Source organism: Anomalospiza imberbis, chromosome 9 (genome assembly GCF_031753505.1).
Source record: "Anomalospiza imberbis isolate Cuckoo-Finch-1a 21T00152 chromosome 9, ASM3175350v1, whole genome shotgun sequence".
NCBI lineage: Eukaryota > Metazoa > Chordata > Aves > Passeriformes > Viduidae > Anomalospiza > Anomalospiza imberbis.
The window spans coordinates 22,396,257-22,417,298 of record NC_089689.1 but is presented as its reverse complement, the minus strand read 5'-3'; the positions used below and the strand labels follow the sequence as shown (position 1 = coordinate 22,417,298).

At 38.3% G+C, this 21,042-nt stretch overlaps 1 protein-coding gene across 10 annotated transcripts in view; it reads right to left on the bottom strand.

Moving 5' to 3' along the window:
- MAST2 (microtubule associated serine/threonine kinase 2) overlaps positions 1-21,042 on the bottom strand; it is a 187,716-nt gene that overhangs the window by 70,861 nt on the left and 95,813 nt on the right. Inside the window, exon 1 of one of the 10 annotated variants that reach the window (XM_068198610.1) lies at positions 11,256-11,294. The exons of the other annotated variants lie outside the window; for them this stretch is intronic. Coding sequence (XP_068054711.1) covers positions 11,256-11,275 — 20 coding nt within the window. The 5' untranslated portion in view covers positions 11,276-11,294. Of the gene's footprint in view, positions 1-11,255; positions 11,295-21,042 lie in introns of those variants that run through there. 10 annotated transcript variants of the gene reach the window in all.

Below are 21,042 nucleotides of genomic sequence, written 5' to 3'. Positions count from 1 at the left end.
TGCACAGGGGTAAAACACACAAAGGACATCATTTTCCACAATGCCACCACACCTTTCAGCGTGCTACCAAGCACATTAGCTGAGGTGAACACAGAGTCAAGCAATGCAAGACTTACAAAGCAAGGAGTAAATTGGGTGCAGATGGTTCTTTTGTTTTAAGGAAAATTAACATCTTTGTACTTAGGAATTAACTTATTGCACGAAAGACCATTTTCCTTTCATCTAAACCAAGCTATATGTTAGACAAGCCCTCCTACTTCATTTAGAACTTGAATTGAAGAAGCAGCAGCATCGCAAGCTAAGAAATTACAAAAGAAAAGGCTGGAATTGCCAGTGAACACCAAATTTATGTCTAATTTGCCTAATGCTTGAGGCTGGTGCCCACCTGCTTACACCAGTCTTTATAGTCCAGACCTTTTGCATTATTAACAACATAGGAACAACTCTGCAAAGCCAAACAAAATGAGATGTCACAACAGATTACAGTGACTGGTACAGCCGTTCTCAACCACATGAATCCACTTTATCCTGAACACATTGCAAGCCTATCTTTGTTTTAGCATAAAAGAACAAAAGTAAGAAAAAAAATCTCCGACTATGGAAGAGAGACCCCAGAATAAATAAAGACATTATTTAATGGGCAAAAGCATAAAACAAACCTTCTCAAGCACTCCTATATCCTACTTCAGTTGTGTTATGCATTATACTGCCATGAAGTTACATCACAAAGTGAGAAAGGCTGATTGAATGAAAGTTAAGCATTACTGCATACTTTCATTTCCCATTTCCTCCAAATCTATTATTAAATGCTTCACATAGCATAGCTGGTTTTTTAAATAAGTCTCTACTTGGCAATTCTATGGAAGCTGGTTTATCACATTTCTTTTCCTCCAAAAAATACAAGCAAACAAATTCCAGAATGAAATGACATAGTGATTTTATATTGTTTCAAATCCTCTAACCGTGGAGCGCACAATTACATACAGGTATGCAATATAACAAACCTGCTCTAGACACTCTCCCCAAAGATGCACCCAGGAAACAAAGCAAATGAGCTGAAAATGGAAAGAAAGTTTTTCAGGCTTAATGTAAATGTTACATAAAATAATAAGAAAATGCATTTGGTTGCTTTGTAGCACACAACACGATCAGTTCTCTTTGTTTCAGAGCATTTTCTTAGTTTAAGAATCAAAAAATGCTACAAATTAGCTCATTACCAGCTACCTGCGGTTCCAAACCTCAGCATGAGGATTAATTACTGATCTAATTTTAAATCTATTCTAACAATACACTATTCTAGAATTAATTTAATTAACTGTCCAGGGAGTTGCCTCTACTGCACAGAACACAGATTTTCACACGGCCGAACAGTAGAGTAATAACCAGGGTGGCAATATTCTGAATAAAACTAGGATGTTTGCAATCAAATTTTTTGCACATTTTAAAAATACACGTTCTTAAGATGATTTCCTGAGCTCCACTGGAAAGGTTTTGTTCTGCTGGTAAGACTCATCCTCTCCAGCTATGGAGGCCAGCTGAAGAGTGTCAGGGTTTGTGCTTGCTTGGCAGAATGTTACACTTGTGATGTGCTTTCCTCCCACCTGGAGCTACATCTCTGCTGTGGCTTTCAGACAAGTGTTGTGCCGTGCTTCCTCCCCTGGTGCCTCTGCTATTTTGCACATGAGCCTCACTTACTGCCATCCTCAGCTCTGCAACATCAACTTTCTTAAGCATCACCCAGCATATTTAACTTGCAAGCAGCTTCCAGCATAGCAGAGCACAGAAAATCCTGAACAAAACACGGCACCGCATCTGGACAAACATGTCAGAGGAGCAGACAACAAAGAGAGCACGCTGTTAGACAATAAACCCACTCCCCTGGTCCTCATCTGCAACCAATTCCACACCATTTTTAGGTAGCTTTTTGTAAAACCACCATCCCTCAATTTTTCAGTTCTACATACCTTTAGACAGAAAGGCTTTGTAGATATTTTGGATTTAACATAGAAGCTAAAGTGATCAAAATATCTGACCTTTTAAAAAGTACCCAAAAAACCAAGGTAAGCTGGGTTACCAAGAAAACCATCAACACTCTTATCCCTCCTATCTTTCTGACCCAGGCACTGCCCTAACCATTGCCTGCTATGAGAATTGTGCTCTTTTATCTTATTGGGATTCCATTTTGCCTTTCTTAATTTTGCAGAATTTGAATTATATTAAAAAAAATCATTGAATAGGTAAACAATTCTCAAATTCATCCCCACTTGCAAAGTGTAGTAGGTAATGACACAGATGCAGAAAATCAGTGTCAATCTGCCTATCTTACAATGATAATTTAAATTTATACTTTTGCTTCTCAACTTAGAAAGTGAGAATGTGCTTTCTATTTTCATCACCAAGACCCTCTCCTTCCTAAAGCAATAATGTTTCCCAACTCTTAGCAGCTTCTTACAAAAGAAAACCAAAAGATAAATATCAGCATCAGTTTAATAAAATTTGAAAAAAAACCAGGATACTTCTAAAAGACAGTCCAATGAAGAAAGGTGCATTCCCTCAAGAGGGTAAAACCACTTTTCTATGCAAGTATTAAAGTACATATATACATGTACACACAAACATTCAGCCTCTAAAGGCCTTCAAACAGAAGCACTGAAAACAGTTTATTGCTCATGTTTGCACACTCACAAAGATGGGAGAAAGATCCTCAAAAACATCTCTAAAAAATAACAGTAAAGCATGAGTGTACTAAGGCAGACTGATAATAGTCCAATGGACATATTAGGAAAATATCTGGGCTTAATAAACCTGTAGTCTCAGTAGGCAGGCTACAACATTTTGACATTTGTCTAGGACTAAGCTTAGACGGGAAAATGCCATGCTCTGACTGCCTGGACTCCACCAGGGCTGAGCAGAGCAGTTCCCTACCAGAGCAAGACAAAGGTGAGATGTGTTTGCCAAGGTGGTGCTTTTAATTCAAAACAGACACACAGAGAGAATATGGATGGCTCAGGTTGCTCCCTTCAGCCTCAGAAGAGAAAATGCTTTGGGACCTTTCTAATCAATGCACTCACTGAATGGCAGAGAGGGAAGAGAGACTACTGAGATAAGAGTTGGCTCTAAACGTCAAAGAAGGGGGCACACAAAGAAGGAGCTGAAGTTCTGTGGACATTGAAAATGCTCAGTGTAGCCACTAAAACTGGTGCAAATTCATGTAGAGAGATACACTGCAGTGTTGAAATAAAGCATTTATTTTATGTGGTCCTTACTCATTTACACAGACAGGTCTGTCAATAAACCACTCTCCTGGATAAAAACAACACACTTAAAAAGACATGAAAAAATTATTTACAAAAACACATTAGATATCTACACTGCAGTGCTTATCAGATCAAATAAGCTGACTACTAAAATAATAAAAAAATACACCTGTAGAAGGCATTTCATGTTAATGGAACAACAACACCACAAAGGGTAGGAGAAGAGGAGGAGGCCCCGAGTGCAGATCCTGCCCTGGCACACAGAGCAGCCCTCAGATCTGCAAGCAAGGGGACGTTTCTGGAACAATCAAGCCTGATTACACGTTAAACTTCATTCTTTTGTGTAAAGCCTACTTGCTGAGCCAAATGTTCATTATCCAACAGCCATCAATTTTTCATAGAAGGATGGCTTTTTCCATTTAATAACTATACAAATGTGTACTACAAATAGATACACACACACAGGGTTTTGAAATATTAGAGGACTGAAGCTGGAACAACCATTCACAAAACTGAGCAGAAGAAAAACACAAACATTAAAAGTCACAAGCTGACAGCTAAAGCTTGTACCAGCAGTACATCCAAAGGGTGAAGCAGCTCACCACTGCCAAGGAAGGGTACTTGTTTCAAGAGCTATTCTACTTAAGAAGGCTGAAAAGTAAAATCAAAATCAATTCCAGTTACAGTAAGATGGTAGAGAGCAGTACGTATAAACACATGAATGTATCAAAAATAAATGGATGGTAGCAGTGATAACAAAAATAAATGAAAATGAAAATGAAAAAATGAAAATGAAAAAACTAAAACCTAGTAAAATCAGAGCCATCATTTACACAGATGTTCAAAAAGTAGATATTTAATAAATGTACCTCATGTAAAATTGGATCAGAATGCAAGCAAAGAAACTGCTTAAAGCCTTTTGAATGCTTTATATACTTATTCACAACTAAAGAAACTAAGAACATCTGAGCATTATTTTTACAAATGGTGTCTAACAAACTTCAGCAGAAACTCACAAGCACAGGAAAACACAGCCCAAATTTTCTCTGAGGCAAAGTGGGGAAAGATGGGGCTGTTAAATAACATTAGCCTATTTCTGTGTAAAAGATTGTTGTAAAATTCATTTCTGCGAGCCATGCATTGAGAAATCCCAGCATTCCTGCTGTCCCCGTTCTGTTCTGCATATGGTCTGAAACCAGCCTGGCCAGCAGAAAACAAATGAGACCCATGAAAATTGCAGAACGTACACAAATGAAGACACAGAGGAAGACAAATGCAAACACTTAGAGAAAGTCAGGTATTCAAATTCCATAGCAATCATGCTTAATTTAAATTAGGTCTGCTAATTGTAACATCCTAATTTACCATGCAATCAAGACTGGAAAAAAATTACAGGACAGGAAAACGCACAATATACTGGAAATAAGTAATTTCAAATGCCACCGCAGGATCCAAGCTCGCTTCCTCAGAGAACAAAGATTCAGGGCAAGACTGTTCTCATGTGTGCCTGCAGAAGATTTTTTTACCTCACGTCACTGTGAGTCTCTCCTCTGGCACATGCTCACTGCCAGTGTTGCATGATACCAGAAGAAACTCCTTCAACATCAAATAGAACACGTCAGGTGACGTTCACATCTTCTGTTAATTCTGAAGGAGTTTAAATTACGTGCTTATTGCTACGTAAACACAGCAGGCAGCAATGAATATATGGGGAGACATCATACTGATATATAAGCATAACATTTGCTTAGATTTTCAATACATGACTAAGCTTTGTCCTCATATAAAACATGACAGTTGAGGCATTTTTGTGGAAAGATAGTGATTGATCAAGCTAACAATCTCAAAACACATCCAACTTACTGCATAGCACTGCCTAAAATGATAGACAAAAGAGACTGGTATCAGGTGGTTTGGATTTTATATCTGGCACAAGGACTCCCCTGCACAGGACTGTAAGCATTCTCCTTCTGAATCCCAGTTCTCTGGACCCTTCCACCTTCAGCTGACATAGAACCAAAAAAAAAAAAAAAACCCCAAAACAAAAACAAAAAAAAAAAAACCCTGAACAGTCTTTAAAACTAAATTTTTAAGAGGCCTGGAACAACCTATGATATTTCACTACAGATTTATGTTTCATTTTATCAGCAAATTACTCTAAAGAACAAATAGGTATTAATATGTAGTCCTCAAAATAATAGGAAAAAAAAACCCCGTAATTCAGCTATGAGTGCAGAAAAACTATTGAGGGGTTATCTGATAATTAGCTACAAATGTAGAAACAAATAACTTCAAAGGTGTTTTCCTTAATGGTCTGAAAAGATATTTACTTGTTGAATATAGTAACTAAAATAGTGGCCAATCCAAAGTGTTGAGCACCCAGCTGAAAACTAACTAATTTCTCTCCAGGTAGGTGTCTGGCGATAGAAGATGACATGCCATACAATGTATCTCTCAGTTCCTTAAGTAAGGTCTCCTTTTTATAAAATACAGTTTTCTCTAAGGTGTACAGCTCCTTGTAAGGTCAACATCCAGCTGCCAGTAAAATAACAGGAATTCCAAGTGCACCAGAGAACATCTCTTAGTTTGCTCCTGACCACAACTTCACACCTGTCCAAAGAACAGGGGCCTGCAAAGGGTCACATCATGGCATGGGCAGGGTTCCTCACAGCCAGATACATCTCCAAGTCCATCCCAGAGTTTTAGGCTGGTGGGCACTCAGATTTAAAATGCGCTTGTCAGAGACAAAAAACAGTCAAAATAAGCAGATGCACAGACTCTGTAAGGATTCCAACACCCAAATGTGTCGACTTTAATTAAACACAAGAACTGCACATTTCCAGGCCAATCACGTGCCAGTGTGTGCGCTCTGCCTTCCCTTCCACAGTAGAACTGACCTGATCTGAGTGTCCTCTGTAAAGTTCAGCATCTCCCTTTTCCTCATACCTCTCCTCAAACCAGTCTCTTACCCCAGTATTGCATTTAGCTCACTTAAAACACCAGTGCAAAATTATTTTATACTCAGCAGTCTCACTCATGTGAAGGATCCAAATAATTCATGAAATTGTCTGCAATTTGTGTGTTGCTTCATTTCCTCCCCACAAAGGTTTTGACTTGAAAAACTGGTTTGTGCTGGGCAATAGCCAAATGCTCATACAAGAGAGTTTCGATCTGAACAAAAAGCTTTCAAGGCTCAAAACTTCAGTGTTAACCCTCTAAGACCCTTTCCCTGGGTTTTACTTAAGCAGGGAAACTGCCAACAGTATTCAAAATAACATAAAATATGATTTACACAGAATCCCACATATAACTACATTCCCACTAAAATACAAACAGTCCAGGTGGATTGCCTGAATCATTACAAATGTTTGGGGGTTTTAGGAGGACCTCCCTTCCATTCATTGGACCAGCCACCTCCACTGTATTTAAGTAGTGCAAATATCCTGTAATGGAGAGCGTATTGGAAGCTCCCCAAAACTCATCCATTAGTGAGCAAAATATCCATTATATTTCCATGCAATCCAACAGACTATTGTCATGAAGAGATTTTCAGAAGATAAGGTGGGTATTTTTTCTCTCCTAAGCAGTGCTTTTGTCCTAAGGCCATATTGAAATACCTAGCAGCAGTAATTTGAATGAAATTTCCTCTCCAATTATGAGTGTCAGATGGTCATTTAATATGCTGAGCTAGGGAAAAAAAAATGAGCTAAGTATTATCAAAAGCATCAGATCTCCAGGTCTTTCCCATCCTTCCCAACATAAGGGAAATATTTCTTATGTTATTCATTTAAGCAAGGAAATTTGTGGCAAGACAGCTGTCACTTTGAAGTTAATTATAGTATAGACTCACATTTTTAATGCTAGCTTTCTGTTACCACTAAAAAGTAAGTATTCTGCTAGCATCAAACTAATTGTTTTTCTTCAAAGTGACAATGTATATATGGAGGAGGTGGCATCCTTCTGACACACAGCTTTTAATGTCAATCTAGATGAATCAGCATGAAAAAGACACTGGATACATTTGGGGGGATATGTATGGACTCACTGTCTAATGTGGTCCTGTTATGGCAACTGAAAAGTTACCAGAAAAACACCAGTGCATCAGAAAGTACCATTTATGTTCTTGGCCACCTGAATATTTCCATTCACCCATTTACATCCCAGTGAAAGGTGGTTTCTCTTACTGTTTGTGACTATTTCAATAATGAATAGCATTTTTCTTAGTTACCAAGGAACTGTTTGTAATGAAATACAATGATTTCCACAGAATCACTGATCTTAGAGGTGTTTTGCTACTTAAAGATTGCTTTACACATTATAAGCAGTTAATTCTTGTGATTTTAACAAATTACTGTATCACTAAAGCCCTTTCATTGAAAGGAGAGGAAGAAAGAGAATTAAAGCATCAATGGCAATTGTGGATAAAAATCCAAGATGTCCTTCCTCACAGAATTCCACCTTTTTCATTCTCCAGAATTATCTTTCAAGTTGCTTCAACATACAAATCTCCCATCTTAACTTTGCAAAGAGAAAGTAAATAAACAAAAATGAAATCATTAAAACCCACAGTCACAGCCTGTTCCACCCAGAGAGGATTAAAATGAAAAAAATGAGGAAAAAATTAGAAATCAGCATTCTAAGTTAGTTTTACAAGACCAACAAACATTCATTTGCACAATTCTACAGTGCTGTTAATATCAAATCACAAGAGTATATTCAAGATATGCCCAAAGTGTAAAGAAACAAAAGGACTTAAATGCAGAGACATTTAATTTAAATACGTCATAATTATGCTTTATCTTTCCATAACCCAATTTCAATAGGCAATGCCTCAGTAGAGCTGATATCAGAATACCGGCCCCACATGCCCTTTGAACCGAGGAGTTCTCATATTTCTCCTATAGTTTAAACTCATAAATATTTATACAGAACCAGTTTGACAGGTAAATGTGATTTATGTTTATGCCACCCCTCCCATGAGAAACTTATGTATTTACAGTTTGCTCTTGACTCTCTCTATCCTTCCGGGAATACGCTGGAGAAGAAACAAGGCAGCCACTTTGACTGGAGCAGCAGATGGTTCACTTTTCCAGAGCCATTAGCTGCGGCCAGAATCCCACCAGCTGCACGGGAGAGCTCATTTCCACAAAATGCACCGAGGAGAAAGAGGAGTCCTTTCCATTTGCCTCCTAATGTAGGAGAAGCCATATGGGAGTCAAGCCCTCTAGGATTTTTAGTACATATCAGAAGCCATTATAGAGAAATGTGCCATAGCTCAGTAGTCAGAATACCACAAGTAACTCTGAAACCAAATTAAAACAGAGAAAACCAAGGCAGAGAAGCACACAAGCTATCACTGATGCAACAGGACTGTACAGAAGTTTTATAAACCAAGCAGAGGAAAACTGTATCAAATATTAGTCACAATAAAAAACTCTCTATTGCTAAACGTGACCAAGATTGCAAAGTTACAGGAGAAATTTAAATTGAAATTATAATTTTTAAAGGAAGTGCACGAAGAGAACACTGTGCTTTGAAAGGGGGCCAATTAAAACTGAAAAATATTTATTTATTTATTTAGTGATAGAGTACTCCATTCCTAGTGCCCAGATGCCACAATCCTGAGAACATTAGCACACAGAAACACCCAGGTCATGGCATTGCAATGCACTCCATGTGCAGAGACCACTCTCACAGCCCAGATACTCTCAGGAGCAAAGTCATTGCATACATGGACATGGGATTTCAGGATGGATACCCTGGCAAGAATCACATTATTACAGTGATTTATCACAATACTCCTCAGACCAGCCCAACCTGCCCACCCATCTCCCCCAGGATGGCAGGCAAAGAGCTGGCAGGCTGCCAGCCCGGCTCGGCAGAAGGTGATATTCCCAGCAAACTGTCACACATGCTCAAATATTTCATTTCTGAGGCTGGCTGAAGGCTGCAGTTTCCATCCTGTGGTGCAAAATAGGATTTCCACCACATGACTTCGTGCAGCAGCTCTCTGCTCTGAATACTCATAGTGCTGTTTGATCATTTTGAAATACCTAATACTCGTTTATGTGATTAAATCAATAAAAAGTCATCTCTTTTCCATTAAGATGCTCAGCGGATTTACAGATCAATTCCTTTCTTTTTGTACTTCGACTACTAACAATAAATGAAATTGTAAATTTTGAGTAGGAGTTTTCTGATAAAATATCACACCTGAAACCTTGTTAGTATCACTCAAATTGTTTCTGACCTTGATGTGTAATTTTTAATTCAAAATGGCACACTAACAAGATATTGAAAAACAAGGATGGTTTAATTTTTTATTTATTATGAGAGACACTGTGGGTGTCTTTGGAAAATTATTATTGCTGAATTTTCATAAAATACTACCTTTAGGCACACTGGACACCATCCAGAATGGAGGAGCTTTAGGAAACCAAAGTTGTGCAAGCAGCAGTAATAAAAGGATCCAGAATCTGCAGGTCTAACACAGGTTATCTTCTTATGCCCAGGTGTCTTCCCTCACCTGCCCTAAAGCAGCTCCCTCGCTCCTGGCTCTGCCCAGCTCCCCTGGCTCTCACGGCGAGCCAGGTCTCGTCACACCAGGCTGCTCCCATCTCACAGGCTGCTGGCCAAGAGCACCTGAAAGCCAAGTCCAACCTACCTTGGCCTGTGGAAATGGAGGCACAGGATTATAATTTGCCTCCCTTTCCTCTCCCCAGCCAAATTCAAGAAATCTGTAAGAAAATACGAAGCTTTATCTTCGTCACTTCTATCACTCTATGAAACCACTGCTAAACTGCTCAATGGTTGTGAAAGTTACTGCTTGGAGCAGAGATATCAACACACAACCTTGAATCTCAAGGAGCTCTTTTACTTTAAAACACAGGCTAAAAACAACAATTTGAAAAGAACAACATTGTTAGTGCAATTCCTGGCAACTAAGATTCCTATTTATTTACAAAAATCTTTCTTCATTGCCATTGAGATTTCTAAAAGTCAGTGGCAGCACAAAACACAACTTTGATAAAATTTAAATCACAAATGTGGAATAATAACAAAAAATAAGAGTCCCCTGAAATATTAGTTGGTAGAAGCTACAATCCTCTAAAAATATTAATATAATTTCTGATAGCTGATGAACAAAAGTCACCCTAAACCTAAGCCAAAGCTTATATTATGAGTCTTACACAGATTATTAACTGTATCAACAAACCAGCTTCTGAGAAATTCTGGTACCAGCTGCAACTGTTTACTCATAAATCTGAATATACTGCTTTATTCAGGATTAGCTACCTACCAATCTTACCAGTAAGTTTTCAGGCTACAAATGTTAAGCTCCACAGACCACCTGATGAGTGATAATTAGTTGATATTTCCCAGTCTTGAAGGGACAGCCCTGTACAGCATCAGATCCGATACCATTCATTAGTTCACACACTTCAATGGGATTTTATCAAAATCCAGAGAGCAGGGTAAATACAAACACTCCATCCTATTAACTGCTACATTAACATATTCACATCTCTAATAAAAAAAAATATGCTTAATGTATTAAGCATTATTTAAAATTTAAGGTTATGCATTATCTCTCTGAAGACCATAAGTGCTGTAAGTCAAAATATTTGCAAGTCTTTCATGGTGCTGCCTATTTCAACATAATACTGTTTTGCTACTTCAAATAATAAAGCAGCTTCCTCCCAGTAAGCATCTATCCATCATTTGTAGAAACAAACCCCTTATCATATTCACATAGTATGAGAAGGAACAATGCCTTTAAATAAATACCTTTAAAAAGAACGAACAGTGGATCTGCACAGTATGATTTTTACAATGAATACAATTACAAATCATTCAGAAATTAAGAAATCATATCTAACGTACTAGGAATATGATTCAATCTGTTAAAACAGAAAAAAAAAAAGCAAGATTAAACAGTATTAAAACAAGTAGCTTAGAAAAACATCGTAAGAATTACTCGCAAAATCCTTAGATTACCTTTTGGATCGTCTCAACATGCTGGTAGCAGGCAGAGAGAAATTGGACAGCACTGTCCAAAAGGAGTCAGACATGATCTTTAAAAGCTTTCATTGCTGGGAAAATACAGCACAATCAAGCCACTAGCAATAAATAAGGAACTAAATAATACCAGTGACAGAGCCAATGCAAATTCCCTGTAGACCTTGCAAGCTGTTCCATTAATGTGAGACAGGCAGGCAAGCGTACATATTGCTGCTGTTTCCACTGCCTCTGTTTTCTCCCTGCTCCATCCCTGCCTCCCTCCCTCCACCTTAGGAGGCAGTGCAAAACTGAGATATTTATTCTCTTCCTAATATACACACTTTAAACCTGGAGTTTGCTGAATACACAGCATACATGCTTTCTATACATCTCTCTGTGATCATCTAATTACAAACAAAATATTTTCAGTATTTTCAAAACCATAACTGGGCACTGTTTGCAATCCTGAATAACACAGCGGGGTTTGAGCTGTGTCTGCACAGAAAGCACTACTGGCTCCCTAGTTTGTGTTTTTATTCTGACATGGTGGCTCTTCTTTTCCTAACTACACGAGGCATATCAGGGGCATTTTGGTTTTTTTTCTTAATTAATCTTCCACCTTTAAACAAATCTCATCTTTCATCTTCAGTAACCCAAGTGGATCTTTAATTAAAAAAAAAACTTCTAATGCCTCCTAAGATCAGTTTAAAAACAGAAATCCATTCTCCCCCTGAAGTCAGCCACATCAGATCCACGTCAGTCACAGTAAACACAAACTCCTACGTAGCACCTGGTAACTCAAAACAGCTCAACCAGCTGAATTTTGACAACAAAACACAAGCAGGACTCGTGTGATGCACATCAGAGGTTTCCCACACACCCCCTTTGCACATCAGCCCCAAGTTCACTATTCCCCTTCATGCCTATAGAACCCCCTTGCCATGTTTTTGCTTTTTCTGGGGTCTAAACAAAACCTCACTGGAGCAGCTTTTTTTTTGCTTTTTTTTTTTTAATTTCAGTATGTCATCTATTTTCTTTTTATTGCGGCTTCTTTAAGCACTTCTGCCAGTAGGAAAGCTAATGATGTTCTCATATTTCAGCCTTCTTGAGTGGCTTTTTATCACAGACATGAGAAAGATGACAATCAACAGCTGGCACAGCCTTCCAAGCACAATACAGCCCTAAAAAAATACACAAATCCACATGTCTGGGAGAAAGAAATCCCACCAGACTCGCTTTAGCTTTCCACAGAATCTCATGGAAGAATTAGATGGCCTTCATAATTTTCCATTAAATAATTACGTATTTTTAATACATACATTTATCAACAATCACAGTATCTGACTGAGCAAAGTATTCCCTTCCATCTGGAATTCATAACAGGCAAATGGGATTTTTAGACTCTGCACAACACGACTATCTTTTCTAGTGCTTTTAAACATTTTTACAAAAATAATCTACATGACAGAGTGGTTTGATTTCACAAAGTTAATTTAGAGTACAACCGAACCAAACTCTGCCACTGTCTACTACTGATGAGAAAAATAAACACATTCATTTTTGTGTCCATGTAACATCATATACCAATCAAGTAGAAACTGAACACTAGCCTTTTGGAATTATATTCAGGATATTATGTGACCTTCCAATTCCAATAAACCCCGGTCTTGAAAAGGTATGAAAATTTTACTCTGTCAGCTAAAACATGAATTGAAATTCATGAGCAATAATGGTGGAATAAAAGTGTTCAGTTAACTAACAAAATAAACCTATCACAGGAGAAATAAATTCCTTACTGCTTATAGTTAGCAAATAAGATCACAATCAGCTAACACCCCTAAATCTGTATTAGTCATGCTTTTTACAAAAATGATTGAAAACTCAGTAGTTGAAGACATTTCATTATCACTGTACTCAGCAGCAGCACTTTAACATCTCTTGCAGGAAGGACACAAAAAGGAGAAGCCATTTTAGGAGAACATTTCTCCATGGGCATCAGTGACTGACAGCCCTACAGCAATGTTAATCCAGCTAAACCCTGTCCATCCTCTGCTGTTCCTGGGGAACACAGGGCACCCCAAGCAGGGAAGGGGAGGGGGTGTTTGCTATCATCAGAAACCCATCCATTCACCCATCTTGCCATTTAACACAATTCTGCAGAGCTTTTACCCAAGAACTGCAAAAAGCACTTTGAGAATTACATAACATTGGTTCAAACGCAGCAGAAGTTTCTTTTAACACTTTATATTCCTACTTTTCAAAATGCCTGTTCCACATGGAAGTCACAGACTCTAATCCTGCAAATCAGCGCCTGCAAAGCAATCATTTTGGGACCCAGAGATTCCCAAGAAATTCAGAGTACCCAAAAAAAATAGGAAGACACCACACTTAGAGATGCAGTGTTTTTGCTAGAAAAACAGAAGAACACAAACCATCAAAAAGCTTTTAAAATATGTCATATCTTAAAATATGACAGTGTCACCATTTGCAGAATTGTCTTTAGTAGCAACAAATATAGGAAGCATAAGGATTTTCTCACACCTACAATGACAAATGAAATCCTTTGAAGGAACTGCCTTACTGTCTCTGCACAATCAGCAAAACATTTTGGAAAATTTGGACCAGAAATTTCTCACTAATTCAAAATTATACCATATCTGTATATGAGAGAACATGTCAACAACAGACTCACACAAATAGGTTGTGAGTTTTCTATTCTATTTAACTCACAATAACATTAACTTCTCTTTATGAATTCCAGGCCCTGAATTATTCCAAACCTGAAGAAACCTCTTCCGTTACAACATTCTCTCACTCTCCTTTCAGGATATTTAGCCTCCATCAATCTTCCTAATGCACCTTCCCTTCTTTATGCCCAACTTGTCCTCTGAAAAGACCACCTGCAGAACATTTCGGCAGCTCCTGTGATGATGGAGTATTTCTCTGTCAACCAAACGTACAGTTTCCAGAGCCCTCCTAATGACACTGCATCCACTGGACAGTTATAAATAGTCAGTGTCAACGACTTTCCCTATTTTTCATCGTTACCATTACCAACACAGGACATTAATTAAGTCTGACATTAAATGAGAATGCAATTAGGCAAACAGTCCACATGAAACCCATTGCTTTCTGGACTTTTTTATAGCAGCTACATTTATCATTAAATAAATTTCCTTGGTATAAGATCATCTTCTTTTAAATAAAATCTGTCATTTTAGAAGTAAGCCAAACTCCCTGAAAAGTCCGAAGCAGTACCAAGCAGATCAATGCGGTAATTTTGAAAAAGAATACCCCAAAGATCAAAACTCCTGTGACTGACTACATTTTAAGTTGACTATGCATCAAGAAAAGTTTCCACAAAATACTGATTATATTTTTAGACACTCCAACCAGGATGAACCATGTAAGAGTGCAGTAGTTTTCAAATGAAGATGAATTTCCCAGGTTACACTGTGGTAAAAGAAAACTTATAATGGAAACCAGTTGAAATGCCATTGGGAAAAATATACCTCTTGCTAATTACGCCATCACTTGCATGGTTACATTTATTAAGCTTCATATAAAAACATGATACTTGGAGACATAACTTTTTAAATAGTCATTAGACTGAAATCCATTAATTATTCACTAGAAATGCCCAGAAATTAAAACTATTTTGCTAGCAAAGCCAAATTCTTTGGAGAAGTCAAGACATAAGATACGTTCTATCTCTATAAAGAGCATATTGACTTATTTTAAACTTTAAATTGTATGCCCAACGAGCACAGAAAAATATTCCACTGTAAGTAAGCATAAGATAACACAGGTGAAGATACCCACTCTGTGTCACCATACCCTGAAAAAGCGTGTAAGGTGTAAAAACCCCAGCAGAAAATTTTGGTCTTGCAATAGAGGGTAAGCAGAAAGTTCTTCCTTTATGCTTTAAAAAACAAAAAGGACGGTTCCTTTAAAAAAAATTACATGGGAGATGTGTGTTGAGCTATTTGGGGCATCATTATTATTTGAACAGTGACCTAAGCAAGTGAAGAACAGACTGTCTGAGCCGCCTGCAATAGAGAGACTCCTAAGAACTGTCTGGCAGAAAACATTAGGTTGGATGTATCTTCACGGTTCACTTTTCTATCATTTGCTAAGTTATAAAACCATAGACTTCTTCCTTTTGGAGCAGAAATCACCAAGCCACCACCCAAGATCTAAAGAGCCATAGTCTTTTACTACAGTGGCTCCCATGGGTTTCAATTGTCACCTCTATATAAAAGGGCTCCCAAAGATGTATCTGTATGAGATTCAACAAAGGGCTGAGCCAAGGGTTTTGGGGTGAGGAACAACTAAAGTTCCCTCTGGTGTGCATTCCCTATGCAGGAACAGCCTAGTGACTGCACTAGTTAATGATTCAAAGGATCAGAAACATTCATTGAAGCAGCTATCAGGCAGTGCACCTGCATGGAAGCTGCCAACTCCTTATGTAACTTTAATTGGGCACAGTTACTGAACTAACAGGGGTTGCCATCCTAGAGGACAGCCTGAAATGCTATCTAATGCACAACAATATCACTGCACAGTTAAGCAGAAGCAACTGCTCTGATTTCAGTCTAGAACAACTCTCACAAAACTGTACTCACTCAGATATAGAGGATGCCAACTACAGCTCCATCATCACAATCTTTTAAGTGAAAACACTTACTACTAAATAAGTGATAAGTGAGCAGTGTTAAAATACCAAGTTAATTGTGCCCCAAATCCTATGAATATTTAATAAGAAATATTCTTTCTTTGTATTTTTATTTACAAAAATATCACTTGTTAGTATGTTAATGTTCCATGCAACACTATCATTCCCAAGTAACACCAGTAAGATGTTCAGCTACTCCAATATAACATGAGCTTAACATAATTTCAAACTCACAGACTTGACAACTGGGTTCAGATGCCATGGAAAGGTCAATTACCCTCTTTAAATAAGTTACTGTATCTAGCATTCTTTCCCTAGCCCAGCCTTCTTCATGTGTGATTCAAATGTCAGTTGTCCAATTTAATCAAATGCAACCTCCATATGTGATTCAAATGTCATAAAAATTGAGAAATGTTATTTGAAAAACAACAATACTGAAAATCAGATCTGAAAATGTCACTTCCTGTTTACACAGAAATCTTCTAACGCTTTATCCAAAATATAGTTACGGACATTCAGTAGCACTTGTAAAACACACAGCATCACACAGTGCTGCTGTAACCCCAACATCTTCCTCCAAAGGCTCTCCCTCCTCTTCGCCAGCCAAAATTTATCCAAAGGAAAAAACAGACTGAACCTCCTCTTGCCACCATAGCATTTCGTCATCTTTGTCATGTATTATTTATCGCAAAGCACTTAAAACTTCCTTTTTAACCTGCAATACAGTCTTAATGAATTCACTGTGCAACTGGATTTGCAAACAGGAAGATAACTTAATCTCTTCTCCTGCCACTCCAGCTTGCAGCAGCCTCTCCATGAAGTAGTACAGCACTTCAGCTCTTTGCAGAATTTTTCCAGCTCTGACTCCCTGTAATTGAGTAACACCACCAGGCTATTGCTAATTCCTGTAACACGGGGTTTGTACATACTCCAAAGAGCTGTAACACACAGTCCTTGACAGACAGGATGCATAACTATTCCAACAAATCTATGTCAGCAAAGTAGATTTGAAAAAGCGGGTGCTATTCCCCCCATTTTAAAGAGAAGCTACAGTGCAGAGCCTAAAGAAGAAATTAGTGTAAGAGCAGCAGCAAAGGCTGGCTGGCAGACTTTGTGTGTTCATAGGGAGTGAGGACTGAAGAAGAAAGGATGGTAAAACTAAAGCAAGACAACAGGTAAGCAATTAAGGTAAAAGGAACAAAGCAAACAACAAAGAGAGGGAACTGAGCTGCATTTCAGTGCATGAATTAGAGGGCTTTGAGTTACTCAGCTCTCAATTACCAGCTCACAAAAGCAAAAAGGGTTCCCCTCATCTATGCAGGACCACAAACCCCCAGCACACATCCCAGGGCAGCAGCCCACGCCAAGGATCACCGTGGTGCCCCCAGGCTCAGGGCACGCGGGGTGAGCAGCGAGCAGGGAGTGCTGTCACCTGTTTCACAGCGTATTACCCAGAAGACCAAATCAAGCCTGAACTCCAAAACAAGCCCTGGCATCTGATTTGTTTCTCAGTATAATTCAGGTTGTTTGCTCCAACCCAAATCTCCGGTGCAGAACGTTCCACTCTACAGCTTGTTTCCTCCTTCTCTGGTTAACACACTGAGGCTCAGCTGAAATGTTAAGGATATTGTAAAGCCCTTGCATTTACCATGGCTTTTCTGAGACAAAAAGCTTATTTTGTAGGATGTTGGCTAAGAAGAGTTATTCTGGGAGCAAGGGGAATTCTAATGTAATGAACAGATGAAGAGGATGAATTTTACATTTTCAAGCATAAATGCTTAATGAAGTTAGAGCATGGGATAAGAATAGACTTTACAAAATAAGCATGGTACAAAAGAGACATGAGGAATCAAAACCATGCTTGGGAAACATCAGGGGTGCTAGTAGGCACACACACACACAAAAAAAAGGAGAAAAAGTTTATCTAGTTTTAAAGGCAGAATTACATCCTTATTTGGACATGCATTTTTAGGATAAATTTGCCCCAATTTTAGCCATTCCTCTATGAATCTTCACAGCTTTTAATCTTAAAGTCAGGGAAAATGTGGTAAGATATCATCAACTGTCAGACAAACAAACTATTCCAGGTTGTGAGCCTCAGAAAAATATATAACATACAAACAGATCCAACATAAGAAAAAGCCTGGACCACAGATTTCTAAATAACTACACAGTTGTAAATAACTATACAGCTATATCAACTGTTCTACTGCAATTCTGAGAAACCCACAAAGGTGGTTCATTACAAAACCAAGGTTTCCTAAAATATACACATTATTTATGTCTTGAATGAAGACCTTATTTTATATATGACATTTAACATGTGTGTCTACCTATATATAAGTGGAGACATAAGTGTTGGAACACAGAAGCAGATTTAATTTATTAAGATAAATTGACTCAAACTGAATTCTCAGCTTTGAAATAAAGTACAGAATGGACAGATATGGAACTCATAATGATTTCTGCAGTCTCCAGAGAAACATTCATGTTGAAATACTAAAACCAAAATTTATTCATTTGCAACGCTGTATCTTACTAGACTTTACTGTAACATTAAAAATGGCACAAATAAATCTAAATAATACAGCTAGAAACAAAAATATGCTTGGTTTTAAAATAAATTACTTTCATAACCCACCTCACCAATGACCTTTTAAGCCATCTCAGATATAAAGAAAAAGTGTTAATAAATGGGAATATCCATCTTGTATTTACTTTCTTTTCTTTCAAATTTCTGTTAGGAGATGTAGCATTATACATATTTTATAGATTAGGGAAAGAAAAGAAAATTAAAATTTAAGCACAAATGTATACAATATTAAAAATTATTTCCTAACAAAAACATTTTCTTCGCTACCTATTAAAATGTAGCGAGTAAGAAAAGAAAATCCAATTTCCAGCTGGCCAAAGTGTTTAGTACACCACACAGGCTCCTAAACAAACACATCAGCGGGCAGAGCACAGATGCAAACCAACACCACCTGCGTGCCCGGAGAGCTCCCTCCCAGCAGAGCGTGCACAGCTCCAAAACCACGCAACGCTCCCCACGCTGGCGAGCACTTACAAGAGCACGACGTAAAACACCGAGTGCGGCGTCCTGCGGCCCAGCCTGCAGCTGCCCTTGCTGGGGATACGAAGGGGGAGCTTGCAGAAGCGACAGGTCCCAGTTCTGAGATCCATCCCGGCACCAGCGGAGGCCGTGCGCGCTCAGCCGTGGGGCGCAGGCCGGAACACGTCCCCACGGCCTCTCCTCCATGCCAAAGACAAACGCAGCTCTAATCAACTGCATTTTGCTCTAACTAATTGCAAGTTCCCTGCGAGGGCAATGAAGACACTCCTGACTTTAAAGGAACACTTCTTGTCAATATTTGCATGTTGATTCACTTGGAAAATTGGGCGTGTAATGATTCTGGGATCTTCCAGTCTCTCCAAAGAAGAATGGGCAAACAGTTGCATTAAAATGAAGTGTGGAAGAAAGCTAGTAGGGACTTTTTGTCTTTCCGTGGAAAATTTTGCCCTAAAAATTTGCTGAGAATTATAACTTGACCTGTTCTGCTATTTTAAATTTCTCATCTGCTCACAAATACAAATGAGACTCTCGAGAACAAAACAAAAATTTAATGAAGAATACAAAAAATAATATTCATCTTCTCAGGCAAGCTATAACCCAAACATGCATTATCACTTATATTTGTACAGCACGTCTTTGATGAGAATCAAAAGAATTACTTCCAAAACCAGCTTTTTTAGTGTTTATATAATAAATGCCCATCTCAGCTCAGAGATGTGACAATGCAATTCTAAGTGCACAGCAAGTCTTTCCCAGATGGCTGGATCAATAACATCCCTGCTCTAAAGACCTAAAGGTCTGAAGAAAGGAAAGGACAGGGAGAACAGGAAGGAAACAAAAGCACACAGAGCTCTTTCACCACGGCAAAGATTATGGTTTGAAGATTTTATTTTAGAACATTAATAATTCATAATGACAGTGTAATGTAAACTAGGTTAGAAGATTATGCTCTCAAGTACCACACAAGGGATTGAATGACAGAATAATAACAACTAGCCAAAGTAGCAAAATTTCAGGAGATAAATGACGGGAAGAGAGAACTTAGAGCACTAAAAGAAGCATATTTGAGATGAATGAACAGAAACAGGACTAGAGAAATACTTGGAAAAAGGGGAGCACAGATGCAGCCTGTAGAAAAGAGAGCACGAGTGGGTCCATTTACAGCAGAAGAAGCTCTGCAGGCTCTCTGGCATGGTAGTTACAAATATTCAAACAAGAGCATAAATTTGAGATAAAAGTTCAACATAGCTCAGGATAGCGAGACATAGCTGAAATGGGATGCCATTCCAAAAACTGATGAAAAATTACCCTGAGATCCTCTTTCCTTCTTTATATCCTAAACCTTCCTTAAGCTTTCAGGTTAATATTGATCCACTAAACGGTTTATCTAACAAAATTAAATCTGTAACACATATCTTCAAAAAGCAATTTTTTAAGGAAACACATTGGAAAGGAACCTGCTGCTCATGGGCAGGAACAGTCCTGGGCTGACACACACAGCTGTGTAAAACAACCTCTGTATCCCCCCAGCTCCAGGCCATGAAGGTGACACCAGCTACTCATTGTTAGGATATCTCTACTATTAGTGCTTCAGCATAGGACATTACAGGCCTCTTTGCACACTCACTGATTTTCCAAATTAAAACTAAAAATAGCCCCTGGTTGCCTCATAGTCCAATTAAAAACAAATCTTGGAAAGTGCATGGCACTCTCTATCAACAATAATAAACACATGACTGTCTGGTTAAGATTTTTATTTCCTTCTCAGAACTATTCCCTTGCCAGGAATCTTTCACTGCTTTGGTTGTTTCTGTATCTGTATTCAAGATCAAAACGTCTTTGAAGGAGAGACTACTTGGAAGGTGCACACCACTGTTGTTTGAGGAACCCTCTGTTATTTGAGGATAAGCACAGAAAAAGAAAGGCTTCAATATTCACTGCAGTCTCTTAAGAACCTTATGAGCTCTTCATTCCTCCCTAGAAGCTGCTGATATATCCCAAGGATCCCAAACTCTGAATAGTGCAGGGGTAGTAAA